The sequence below is a fragment of the Pteropus medius genome, unplaced genomic scaffold (genome assembly GCF_902729225.1).
Source record: "Pteropus medius unplaced genomic scaffold, Ma_sr-lr_union100, whole genome shotgun sequence".
NCBI lineage: Eukaryota > Metazoa > Chordata > Mammalia > Chiroptera > Pteropodidae > Pteropus > Pteropus medius.
In genome coordinates this window covers 6,105,788-6,118,170 of record NW_024349225.1, presented here as the reverse complement: position 1 = coordinate 6,118,170, position 12,383 = coordinate 6,105,788, and the positions used below count along the sequence as shown (strand labels likewise).

Genomic DNA, 12,383 nt, shown 5'->3' with positions numbered 1-12,383 from the left:
TAGTTCTTTGAACTGTATCAATTTTTCACATTAATTTAGTCTTTTAAAAAAGGAAGCAAAGGTTATGGTGCTCAAATTATAATGTAGTGTTCACAGATGATAATGGATGTTTTAAAAATTATGCTACTTTGGGAGTTTTTAAAATCTTTTGTGAAGAGCACTGGTTTAGCTTTCAGCACTCTGAGAGCAAGTAGTTCGTTGAATAACTTCAGATAGTGGTTTGCGAAGTGATTTGTCAGTCTGCCATGTGTTCATTTTTATATGTGAAGTAAGCTCTACCATGTTACATTTTAAGTGGCTTTAATTAAGGTTTAAGTGTGTGGACAGTTACAGAGGACTTTTATGATATGTGACGTAGAACCAGTCCAGCTGTTCATCTTTTGATATGTAGTTGAGCTCTTGTACTTCTACATCTAGACTAAGACATAGAGTTACTTCCTAAAGCAATGAGAACTTGAACACATAACCAAAAGTAGGACCTGTTAGATGAGAGACAGGTAGTTAGGCAGGATGGCAGATTTTAAAAGGATAAGATCTAAATTACCGGTCCCCAACCTTTCTGGCACCAGGGAGCGGCGCTCCTGTGAGAATCTAACGCCTAATGATCTGAAGTGGAGCAGAGGTGGTGATGCTAGCGCTGGGGAGTGGCTGCAAATGCAGATGAAGCTTCGCTCCCTCACTGCTCACTTCCTGCTGTGTGGTCCAGTTTCCAACAGGCCACGGACTTGGGGACCCCTGATCTAAATAACTTAACAAAGTAATTCTCTTCTGTTGTAAGCTGACTAAATTTATAATTTTTTATTAAAATCAAAGGAGAAAAGAACCTTTTTTATGTGATAGAATCTTCACAACAATCCTGACCTGCAGATAATATTATCCCATTTTATAGATGAAGAAAGCGACATAGAAGTTTAAATTACTTGTCCACAACTCATTCAGTTCGGAGGTTTTAGGTCAGAACTCAGGTTTGTCTAGAAGGAACTATATCCATGCTCTTAGCGCTTCACTGTCATATTTCCCAAACAGTGATGAAGGACTCATTGAGCATAGTCTGGTGAAAACATCAGCCTTGTTCCAGTGGGTTCCCATGGATCATCACTCCATCTTCTGGAGAAAGAACAGCTGTGTAAGGACTGCAGATGGAGTACTTCGACTGTGGTCCTGTCTGAGAATAGATGATTAATAAGGGATTTATTATTTTTTATAAGTAATCACTCCAAGCTTATGTTATGGTTGAACTTGTAAGAGAATACAATTTTAGTTTTCTTATTGTAGATACTCAGCAGAATTTCCCTTTGAACTTAATCTGCATGAAGAGTTCTGAGACAGGACGTTAGGCAAGTTATTTGAAAAAAGAAGATGAGAGAAGAATCAATTCTCCTAATTCTCTTAATAATTTATATACAGTGTAAAGATGAGCCAAGTAACTGATTTTTTTCTACCCCATTCCTCTTAACAGATTGTTTGTTGACACAAGTGTTTACTAACACTGGACCAGATAATAATTTGGATGTTGTTATCTCTCTTCTGGCCTTTGGTGTGTACCCCAATGTGTGTTATCATAAGGAAAAGAGAAAGATTCTCACCACCGAAGGGCGTAATGCACTTATCCACAAGTCATCTGTTAATTGTCCTTTTAGCAGCCAAGACATGAAGTACCCATCTCCCTTCTTTGTATTTGGTGAAAAGGTAAGAAAAGATTAGTTTAGAAAAGTTTACTTTGAAAATTCAAATTGTCTCAAATTGTCTTTACTTACTAATATGTGATGGCAACATGACTTAATTTTCAAATATGCTTCATCATCATTATGTCAGCTGATGGGCAGTTGGAATGGCAGCTCTTTTCTCTTTCCTCTTTCCCCACCTACAGATTCGAACCCGGGCCATCTCCGCTAAAGGCATGACTCTAGTCACTCCCCTGCAGCTGCTTCTCTTCGCCTCCAAGAAGGTCCAGTCAGATGGGCAGATTGTGCTCGTAGATGACTGGTACGGATTTTCAGATGTGAACTCCAAAGTGAATTCTTTAACTTGAGCTGTGATGAAATTTAGCTGCTGATCTAACTTAATTTGTGAAACAAACATGGCAAAATCGGTGGCACAATGAGATGCTTTATAACATTGTCTTCTCTTGGAGAGTAGTGTATCTTAGTAGTATAGTTCATACTTGGTAGTATGTCTTAAATCGACTATACCAGTAGAAGCAGATGCTTCAGGCATCTACCGCCATGAATACTGCACTAAGGAATTAGAACCATGTTGGAGCTTGGGTACCACTTTCGTGTACTCTATACTTTGGTAAGAGATTAAGGGTAAGCATGTAGTAAGCATTTGGCAAAAATGGGATAGAGATTAATGAACAGTCAGTAGGCTCAGTCATAGTCTTGAAAATTTATAAAAATAATTTTGAGTCTCTTATTTTATTCTTTTATTGGATGCCGAGTGCTCCATGTTGCTGACAGTCATATTTTGCTTGATAGACTTTGTGGTTTATAATAACTGTCAATAGCCAGCAGTAAATTTTCAGACATTAGAACAGTTGTTATTCTTCTTATTTTTGTTTACCTAAGTATGGGTCCATTGCAGGAGTTGAAAGTGTTGGTACTTGGTAAGAAGTTAAATTTATTCCATCCCTTGCCATGTGTGAAATTGAGAGATAATAATCTTTCTCTGCGTATCTTCATTTTTTGAAATAATTTTTCTTTATTTTAGGATCAAACTACAAATATCTCATGAAGCTGCTGCCTGTATCACTGCTCTCCGGGCAGCCATGGAGGCTCTGGTTGTTGAAGTAACCCAACAGCCCGACATGATCAGCCAGCTGGACCCCGTTAATGAACGTATGCTGAACACGATCCGCCAGATCTCTAGGCCATCCGCTGCTGGTATCAACCTTATGACTGGCAGTACACGGTGAGTACCACAGTACCTTGTCTGTGACCTAAGCGGAGGACGGGAATCATACCAACATGAAATTCGCACAGTTCATGGAGGCCCGGTTATTTAAGTTAAAATTCTAGGTAGATACAGAATGTGGAATTTATTTCTGGTTGACACACTCAGAATAAGGACGTTTGCTTTTGTCTCTGTGTTAATAATCTCTTACATTAGTGCACGTTAGAGATAGAAAGGCACCTTAAAAGTATACACAAATCAAACATATTGTTGGCTCAGTTTGAGACCTCCACATTAAAGCGAGTCACATGAATTTTTGTTTTCGCAGTGCATATAAAAGTTATGTTTACGCTATTCTGTAGTCTGTTAAGTGTGTGATAGCATTAGATCTACACAAGCAGTGTATATACCTTGGTTAAAAACTTCATTACTAAGAAATGCCGTCATTGGCTTCGTCATAATCTTCATGCTGGTAGAAAAAGGTCTTCCTTTGATGTGTAAAAAAAATGCAATATGTGCAAAGTGCAATAAAACGAAGGTGTATGCCTGTATAGAGTCCAGGGTGGGTCACACGACAAGAAAGTGACAAAACCCAGACAGTCCTCTTCCACAGTGTTATTCTGCCCTTTCCAAAGAAAAAAGGTTGATGAGGGGTGAAATTGTTGCTTCATCAAATGAGAAGCATCAAAGTTTATCTTCGGGAAATAAAAAACATGGATATCTTAAAGAAGTGTGAAATTTCTCTTAATTCTTGAAATGTTTCATTTGCTTCCAGGTTTTTTTTCACCTTAAGTTTTCTTTGCCCACACTTTTTATCTGGAAATAATTGATACCTACAGAAAATAATAGTATAGTGAACACCCATATAGTCTCTTAATTTAGGTTCACTAACTGCCAGAATTTTGTGACACTGGCTTTCCTATGTGTTTACATGAAAGCACACAACAAACCTACCTCTTCGGTTAATCATTTGCAATTAGGTTGCAGACATGACATTTTACATCAGTATATGGCAGCTATTTTTAAGAACATAGTTACACCACAATCACACCCCACAAATGTGTTATAATACTAATATATGAACTAAAATTTTACAAAACTAAAATTTTTCTTGTTATAAACTATTAGAATTTTAATTATATGTTTCATGGGTTCTGGTTTCCCATTTTGATTATAAATGAGTTCATATTTTAAATTTATTAATCAAACACATAGTACCTAGTATGTGCTAAGCACTGTGCTAAGCGCTTTTCTGATATTAACTTGTTAATATTTGATCTAAGATGTAAAGTGATCATTATTTCAAGAAGTTAAGACCCAAGGTCATAGAGCTAGTGAATGGTAGAGCTGGGTTCAGACTCAGGATGGCTCCTGAAGCAATATTCTCATTTATCCTGCTGTACAGTTGATCCTTGAACAACATGGGTTTAAAGTACCTGGGTCCACTTATACATGGATTTTTTTTAATAAATAGCCCTTCATATTCTTGGGTTTTGTATCCAAGGATTCAACCAACTGTGGATCAGAAACAGTATTTCTGATCTGCATTTGGGGATCCACAGATACAGAGAGCCGACCGTATGCATTGTTTTCCACCATTTCATATAAGAGACTTGAGTGTCTGCAGATTCGGGTATCTGGAGTGGGTGGTCCTAGAACCAGTCCTCCACAGATAGTGAGAGACGACTGAAGTTCGGAGGATAGGGTCAGAAGTTATATGCAGATTTTGAACTGCGTGGGAGATCAGACCCCCTAATCCCCACGTTGTTCAAGGGTCACCTATACTATGGTCCTCCTAGCAGATCAGATGTACAGAAGAATTATTGAGAAGGAGACTCTTCAAAAACAAAACTGGAAAAAGATGTATAGCAGATACAAATGCAGTTCTCATAGATATTTAAAAGAGGAGAGGTAACTTTTGACAGGAAAGGTGGTGATCCAAGGGGGCTACACGTAGAATCAGCTCTGCGAAGGACGAAAGTCCAGAAACTAGAAAGAATGGGATAAACATAAGAACGAAGTTAGGATGTGCGAATATGCTGGTGGCCTAATATGTAATAGGGGGAATTGAAATGGGGAAAGCGAATAGATTAGATAGACATGCAGTAGACTCTACAGGAATTGGCAGTGGATTATGTGGGAGGAGCAGACCCTGGCCATATTCCTGACTTGGACAGCTGCTGAGTTGGTAGTGCCATCTGTAGGCTGCATAGGAAGATTAAGTTGTTTTGAAGTATGGTGAACTGGAGTTGTTGGCAAGACATCTTGATTTCTGCAATTTTTCATTACTCTTCATTTTCTTTGTTTGCCACATGAAACAGATTTAGACATAAATTACTCAAAGACATTTTTCAGAAACATTTCATAGTTAATGCAGGAAAATATTTGGTGATAAAGATAAAATAATTTACCGCCAGCTCCAGGAACCTCTAACATATTATTGCTTTCTTAGAATGCTATGTAGTTGAGCTGAGTGAAAGAACTGTCTTAAAGTTGTAAGGACATACTGCCAAAATTGAAGGTCTTTAAGAATGAACCAGAACTTTTTAAAAAAAAAAAAAACAGATGGTTACAGTTGATGCCTCCTCCTGTGTCTATTTTAGAGTAGCAGATTTATTTCATTTCAGTTTATATTTGTGTAATTGGCTTCATTCCCTTTATTCATTTCATTTTTAAATACGACAAATGTTTATATTTTGTGACTAGTTGAGAAATATTAAGGATGCTTTGCTAAAGCGGTGGCTTTGTGCTTTTCTTAGGTATGGAGATGGTCCACGTCCTCCCAAGATGGCCCGATATGACAATGGAAGTGGATATAGAAGGGGAGGTTCTAGTTATGGCGGTGGAGGCTATGGCAGCGGAGGCTACGGAGGTGGCGGAGGCTATGGTAGTAGTGGAGGCTACGGTGGCAGCGGCTATGGTGGTGGCTCCAACTCCTATCGGGGAGGCTATGGTAGAGGTGGTGGCAGAGGCTATAGAGGCGGCTCCCGAGGTGGCTATAGAGGCAGCGCGGGAGGAGACTACAGAGGGTCTAGTGGAGGAGGCTACAGAGGGTCTGGGGGATTCCCGCGAGGAGGTGGCCGAGGGGGCTATGGGAGCGGCTACTCTGCTCAAGGAAGAGGAGGTGGTGGCTATTAAGGCTTGGTTATGTCGGTGCCTATGCATAGACCATAGAAAACAACGCATGATACCTATCTTCCCAAGTCGTTTACATGCTGCTGACCAGTAAACCTATTTTTTCACCCATTCTGTGGTTCAGTGTGGTTTAAGGAAACCAAGCATATAGATACATTAGTGATTTTGTTTATATTATGTAAAATAATGATCTATTATAAAAGTACCACAGTTTGTATTTTTTCTTTAAGGAGTAAAGATTTGCTTTTAAAATTGACTTGATATTTTCTTGGCTGTAGTTTAATACAATAGGAAATAAAATATTACACTGAATATGGACCATTTAGTTATTGTAGATCTTGCACACTAGAATAATTTTACAATATCAGTTACATCTATTAGTTTTAAAACATCAGAGGAAAAATTGTTTCAGAAGTATACCACGTGATAATCTTGTAGTAGTTAGAATAATTCGCCTTGGAATGAGATTGTTATTCTTGTAACAAATACTGGTCAGTACACAATTCACACGGACCTCTGTACCTGAATAAGACTTTTGACCCAAAGCTGAACATTTTGGCTTTTTCCCAAGCTTTGTCTTTAAAAAATCTTAAGACTAAGGTCAGCATTCTCTTTTATAAGTTAGGTTCCAGTTTAAATAATTAAAAATCAATCCACAAAACTCTTGAATAAAGTTTATACCTAAGCCAAGAATGAAAGTGGATAGCATATTTATCATCACATATATGTATTTCAGAGGATATTTGTAAGCTAGTTTATTTTAGTTGAGATAGTCATACATTTATGACACTTCACAATTTCCATTGGATTTTCGCATATTTCTCAGTTGAGAAATAACAGTACAGTAGAGATTTAAAAGGCTTTGGATTAGACAGAACTGGGCTCAGAACCTGAAGCTGCTTTCTGACACATGGGTGATCTCAGGCAAGTTACGTTTTGCCTTAGCGTCCTTTTCAAAATCCTCTTCCTGTCCTTTATGTTCTTTAGATCACCTTCAGCAGTTAACTGTCAATAAGCCGATGGCTCCTATCTGCAGACTCTAAAGTCTGTGTCTCCAGCTGAGCTGTCCTTTCTGAGCATCAGGTTACTTACAGTCACAGTAGAAATGCTACTTCCAGACATACAGTACTGCTGGATGCTTGGATACCCCACTGAAATAACTCGATACAGTCGACCCTGAGCAGCACCGGGTTAGGGGTGCCAGTCCCCATCCTATGCAGTCTAAAATCCATGTATAACTTCTGACCCCAAAAACTTCAGTCCCTCAGTAGTCAGGAGAATTGGTTCTAGTACCACCCCCCCTCCCCCAAGGCAGATACCAAAATTATCAAGACACTTAAGTCCTTTATACAGAATGGCATAGAAAAATGCATACAGTCGGCCCTCTGCATCCCGGGAATATGTGCTCGATCTGTGGTTGTTTGAATCCGAGGATGGGAAACTTGGGGAATATACAGGGCTGACTGTATATTTATTGAAAAAAATCTGCATATAGATGGACCTGCGCAGTCCAGCCTGTGTGTTCAAGGGTCAGCATACTTCCAAATTGAAGGAAACCCCTCAACTCACCTTGTGTCCTACACTCTGTTCTTGCTTTATCACAGGAGTTTCAGCTACTTAATTGCCAAAGCCATATGTATTATAACATCTAATGAATTCTACATCCAAAACACCTTACTGTCATACTTTTATACGGCGGCTGTGGGTGTTCTATTCAGGGGATCCTTAGTTTGGATGTACAATGATGCAGCAACCTCCTAACAGGTCTGTCCGGCCTGCATTCAACCCGTTCTGCACACTGACGCTGTACAAGTAAACTTCCCACACAGATCTTGCGTCGCCACCGCCCCCTCTTGGCTTAAGCCAGTGGTTCAGTGTGAAGGCTAAACTGCCCCTCACTCCTATTCTGCACGTGGTTCCACTCAGCACCTCTGCTGAACTTCTGGCATCTCAGTGGACCATGCTTTCTCTTGCCCTTTACACATGTGAAAACTCCCATAAAAGGCATAAATTCAGTAATCTGCCTCTTGACTGGTACTCATCCCTCCAACAGTTTCAGCTAGAAATGAAAAATCAAAAATGACCACAAGAGATGTCAAAGTACATTCGCTAAAGCTTGAAGGAAGCACTCGGGCATAGTTCCAGAAATCTTTTAGTGTTCGGCTAAAAACCTAAGGAGATCCTTGTGCAGGTTTCTAGAACTTTTTCTCTCTGCAGTTCCATCCTCTCTTCACCACAAATTTTAGCTCTCCTCCCCAACTCCAGTCTCGCGCTTCAATTCAGTGAGACCGTTGTGCTGTTTGCTTCTTTCTCCCTCTACCCACGATCTAGGAAGTGCCTCCATCCAGAAAGTCAGGATGACCTTAGGGTTCATCTCAATTGTTTCCCTTATTTGGGGGATCATGATTCTTCATTGCCTGTTCAGTGTATCAAGGCAGTTTGTGTGTGTGTGGTGTGTGTGTGTGTGTGTGTGTGAGAGAGAGAGAGAGTGTGAGTGTGTGTGTGTTTTTAGCTTTTTAAAAATACATAGTTTAATTTTCTCTTTTACATGGAGGAGGAAATCAAGTACCAGTTTTGGCTTTCATAGTTTTTATGTTTCATAAAACTTAAGTCAGTTCTAATTGTTGGAGAATCCATTTATGACAAAACATCCAGCAATCGTTCCTCTGAAGGAACGATCAGACTTAGCAGAAGGCTACGTGGAGTCTTGTGTGGCAGAGTAATTAATACCAGGAGACATCAACCAATGTATTGCATTTCCTTTCTATCTCAACCATCCCACTACAGTCTGCCTAAACAAAGAAAATACAGTTTGAGATTATCGGAAAGTTTTTCCAAAACAGGCTGGATGCAGTAGGGGGAAGAGAATTTAGAAAGAAAAAATATGGAAAGACACAAAGATGCTGCTTACCACCCCTTCCCCCACCGCATATGGGGGTTTGGGAGTATAGTGAGAGTTGGCACTGACAGAATGGGTCTGCTCTAGAAATTCAAGCAGGGATAAAGACCTGATTTTGCACCTGTTCTGTGATTGGCAGCTTGCATACTTGGCATCTGTGCTGTGCACTTGTAAACTTGAAGGTTGTAGCAGTAACAACCCAACAGCTTTCTTTAGAGCTGAGAATGATATGGAAGGGAATTGTAAATTTACTTTGGGCCCAGAGAGATGCTGATGTGCTGGTTGCAGGAATTTAGAGCACTGTGTGTCCAGAGAATATGTTGGCACAGTGTCCTTGAGCAAGCGGCTACAGTTTGATTGGATTTCTTGTGCTGTGAAACTACACAAAAAACTCTGGACATCACCTGTTCCAATGGAATGGGCCAGCAGAACGTGAACAGTTATGTCAGCTTAGGGTCAGTCAGTACAGACCCTAGAACAGTTGTGTCAGCTTAGGGTCAGTACAGACAGCTTCTAGAAAAAAGACATCATTGGCTGTGGCCAAACACACATTTGCCAGTTTCTCTCCCTCTAACTCTATAAGCAGAATTGGGATGGGAGGATGGTAAAGAACACCAGAAATGGAATTATGAATTGGACAGGAACTGACATGAGTTTTAGTTTTGACTGGTAAAGAGCTTCCTGTATTCCACTGGATTTACCTGAAAGGCTTAGATTTGAATTGGCCAGAAGCCAGGAAATGCACTGAAAGTGTGTGCGTGTACCTTTGGTACTTGTGCACTGTCCTTTTACACATAGTATAAAAGGTTTCTGATTGGGGGGGTGCGGAAATTGCACCAGTGAATCAAAGTTAACTGATTGAGGTGACCTGCATTTACCAGTACTTTAGTGATCGTTTAGCTTTTTAAAAAAATCTACTTCCTGGAAACTAATTAGAGTGACCAACTGTCTGAATTTGTCCAGGACTGTGATTTCCTGAGACTCGGGAAGTACTAAAACTGGGTAAGTCCCGGGCAAATCGGGAGGAGTTGGTCGCCTAGGATTAATCTTAATGGCAGATCTTTCAGGAATTTCCAAACTTTGAAATTGTATATTTCTTTCAAACCTAGAAATAAATTTAAGATAAAGAGTACAAAGGAATTGGCTGCATAACCTTAACTGGTTAGCCAATATAATATTTTTCATGTTAACCTATAAAAATGTGAAATTAATACTTAGTAATTATTTTTAAAACTTTAGTTATTTCATTTATTCAAACGATTGAAGTTTTATAGCTCTTTTAAAAATAATAGGAAGCACAATAGGATTAGGTTAAACCTACTGATCTAAATAAAATCTAAATTTTTGGCATCAATAATTGTCCTAAACATTTTCAAATTAACCTAGTATTCTACTGATACCTGCCAAATGGTTTTAAAATGTTATTGGCAAATAAAATAAATGTTAATCTTTCTTATAGAACTATATAATCAAAAATATCAATTACCAAAATATATATAATGGCATAAGGTGTTTAGTATTAAAATATTGGTAAGATATAAAGTTGCCTGAGTTTTCTATAGAACAAATCCGTGTTCTGTGGAAAACACACATTTTGTTAAAAACGGCTGTTTAGGCTTCAGTTGAACACTAATAAAGAATATGTAAAAGTAAACTTAAATATTATCTAGTTCAGTTGTCTTAAGCTTTGGGCGGGTAAAGAGGCTTCTTGGAGAATACGAAAGCTACAGATTTTCCACCAAAGGCATGTACTCAAAGTTTTTAAATTAAAATTTCAGGTAGTTCACTGACTCTTGGAACCTGTAACACCTGATTTGATTCAGTCATTGAAAGTATAGTATATAGTTTTCATACTTTTCACTTTAATACTTTGGGAAAATTAGACCAGTCTTCAACTTTATTGCTTGCTGGTTCTAACTGTTGCATCTGTGAGATCACATGCATGTACGCCCCACCCTGCTCTTGTAGGCATAGCACCTTCTCTACCTCGTGCTGCCCGGTGCCTTTCAGTCCTTTGCAGCTGCCTCCCACTTTCTCTGCTTCTGCTTCATGAACTGGTTTCCAGTCCACTCTTCACTTGAGACTGGCCCCTCGCTGCTGCGGGCAAGGCCACTTCCAGTCCCTGACGAAAGGCAAAAAAGGGTTCTAATTCATCCCTTTCATTCCACACCAAGGCCACTCTTCTAATCAATTTGTGGTCTTCACCCCTGCAATCTTAATGTTTCCATCCATAGCAACTGTGATGAAACGTCCTTAAACATCCTGGATTAGAAATCTCATTTCATTATTTCTCATAGGCAGAGACCTATTAGTAGCATTCTTCTGTAACTATTTAAGTTATTACTTGCCACGCACAGTACCATGTAGGATGTAGTGGTTACTATAACCTAGTGCCTATACAACAAGAAATTTAATTTATAGTCTTGTAGGAAAGCCACATAGAGCAGAAATAATGGAACCATCGCTCCCTTAGGTTATAAATTAGAATCTCTATTAAGTGCGTACAAACCACGCCTTGGATAGGTGGTCCTGGTGGAAGAAACTTCTTAAACCCCATTTGAAGATTAGAATTAGGGTTTGTCTTCCCTAAATTGGTTAAGGTAGGTGGTAGGCAAAATAATGTGTGACCCTGCCTCCCCTCCCCAACCCCCAAGGATGTCCACATCCTAATTCCCAGAACCTATGACTACATATCTTATGTGGCACAAAGGAACTTGCAGATGTGGTTAAAGTTAAGGACCTTGTGATGGAGGAATCCTGGATTATCCAGGTGGGTCCAACCTAATCATGTGAGTCCTTAAAAGTGGAAGTAGACAGAAGAGTGGGTCAGGAAGATGAGACTGAAGAGGAGGCAGGAGAAATTCAAAACAGAAAAGGAACTCCATCTGTTGTTGCTGGCTTTGAAGATGGAGGAACGAGGCCATAACCCAAGTTGGTCACTAGAAGCTGGGAACAGCCCTCAACTGAGAGCCATCAGGGACACAGATCTCAGTCCTACAACTGCAAGGAACTGAGTTCAGTCAACAGCCAAATTAGCAAGAAAACAAATCCTCCCCTTAGCCATCCAGAAAGGAACAAAGACCTGTCAAACACAATGATTTTAACCCAGCGGGACCATGTCAGACTTCAAATACAGAACTGTAAGATAGTGTTGTTTAAGCCTCTAAATTTGTGGTAATTTGTCATTAGGTGGGAAAAAGTAGGATTGGGAAGGTCGAGAGAGGTAAATTTAAGATCAGATTTCCTAGAAAATCTTATAACCGCTTTGTGTATGCTTTAGGAATTTAAGAATAGGAAAAAACGATTCAGAAGTGGGCCTGCCTGGAAAAAGAAATTGTTTGGAAACTAATGGCAGCGGCAGAAAGGAGGCAGATAACTATGAGTGAGAAGTTTGTTCACTCAAGGCTATTGCTCTTTCTGCTCACAAAAGATCCTGTCTTTGTCCATCACCTACTCC

The 12,383-nt window shown here is 39.5% G+C and overlaps 1 protein-coding gene across 8 annotated transcripts in view; it reads left to right on the top strand.

The window, feature by feature from the left end:
• The window catches only part of DHX9 (DExH-box helicase 9), a 92,758-nt gene that overhangs the window by 35,215 nt on the left and 45,160 nt on the right, over window positions 1–12,383 (top strand). For 6 of the 8 annotated variants that reach the window (XM_039881287.1, XM_039881293.1, XM_039881291.1 and 3 more), the window contains 3 exons: window positions 1,460–1,689; window positions 1,871–1,986; window positions 2,710–2,910. In XM_039881287.1, the coding sequence (XP_039737221.1) occupies window positions 1,460–1,689; window positions 1,871–1,986; window positions 2,710–2,910 (547 nt within the window). Of the gene's footprint in view, window positions 1–1,459; window positions 1,690–1,870; window positions 1,987–2,709; window positions 2,911–5,651; window positions 6,340–12,383 lie in introns of those variants that run through there. The other 2 variants (XM_039881288.1, XM_039881294.1) reach the window with 1 other exon arrangement.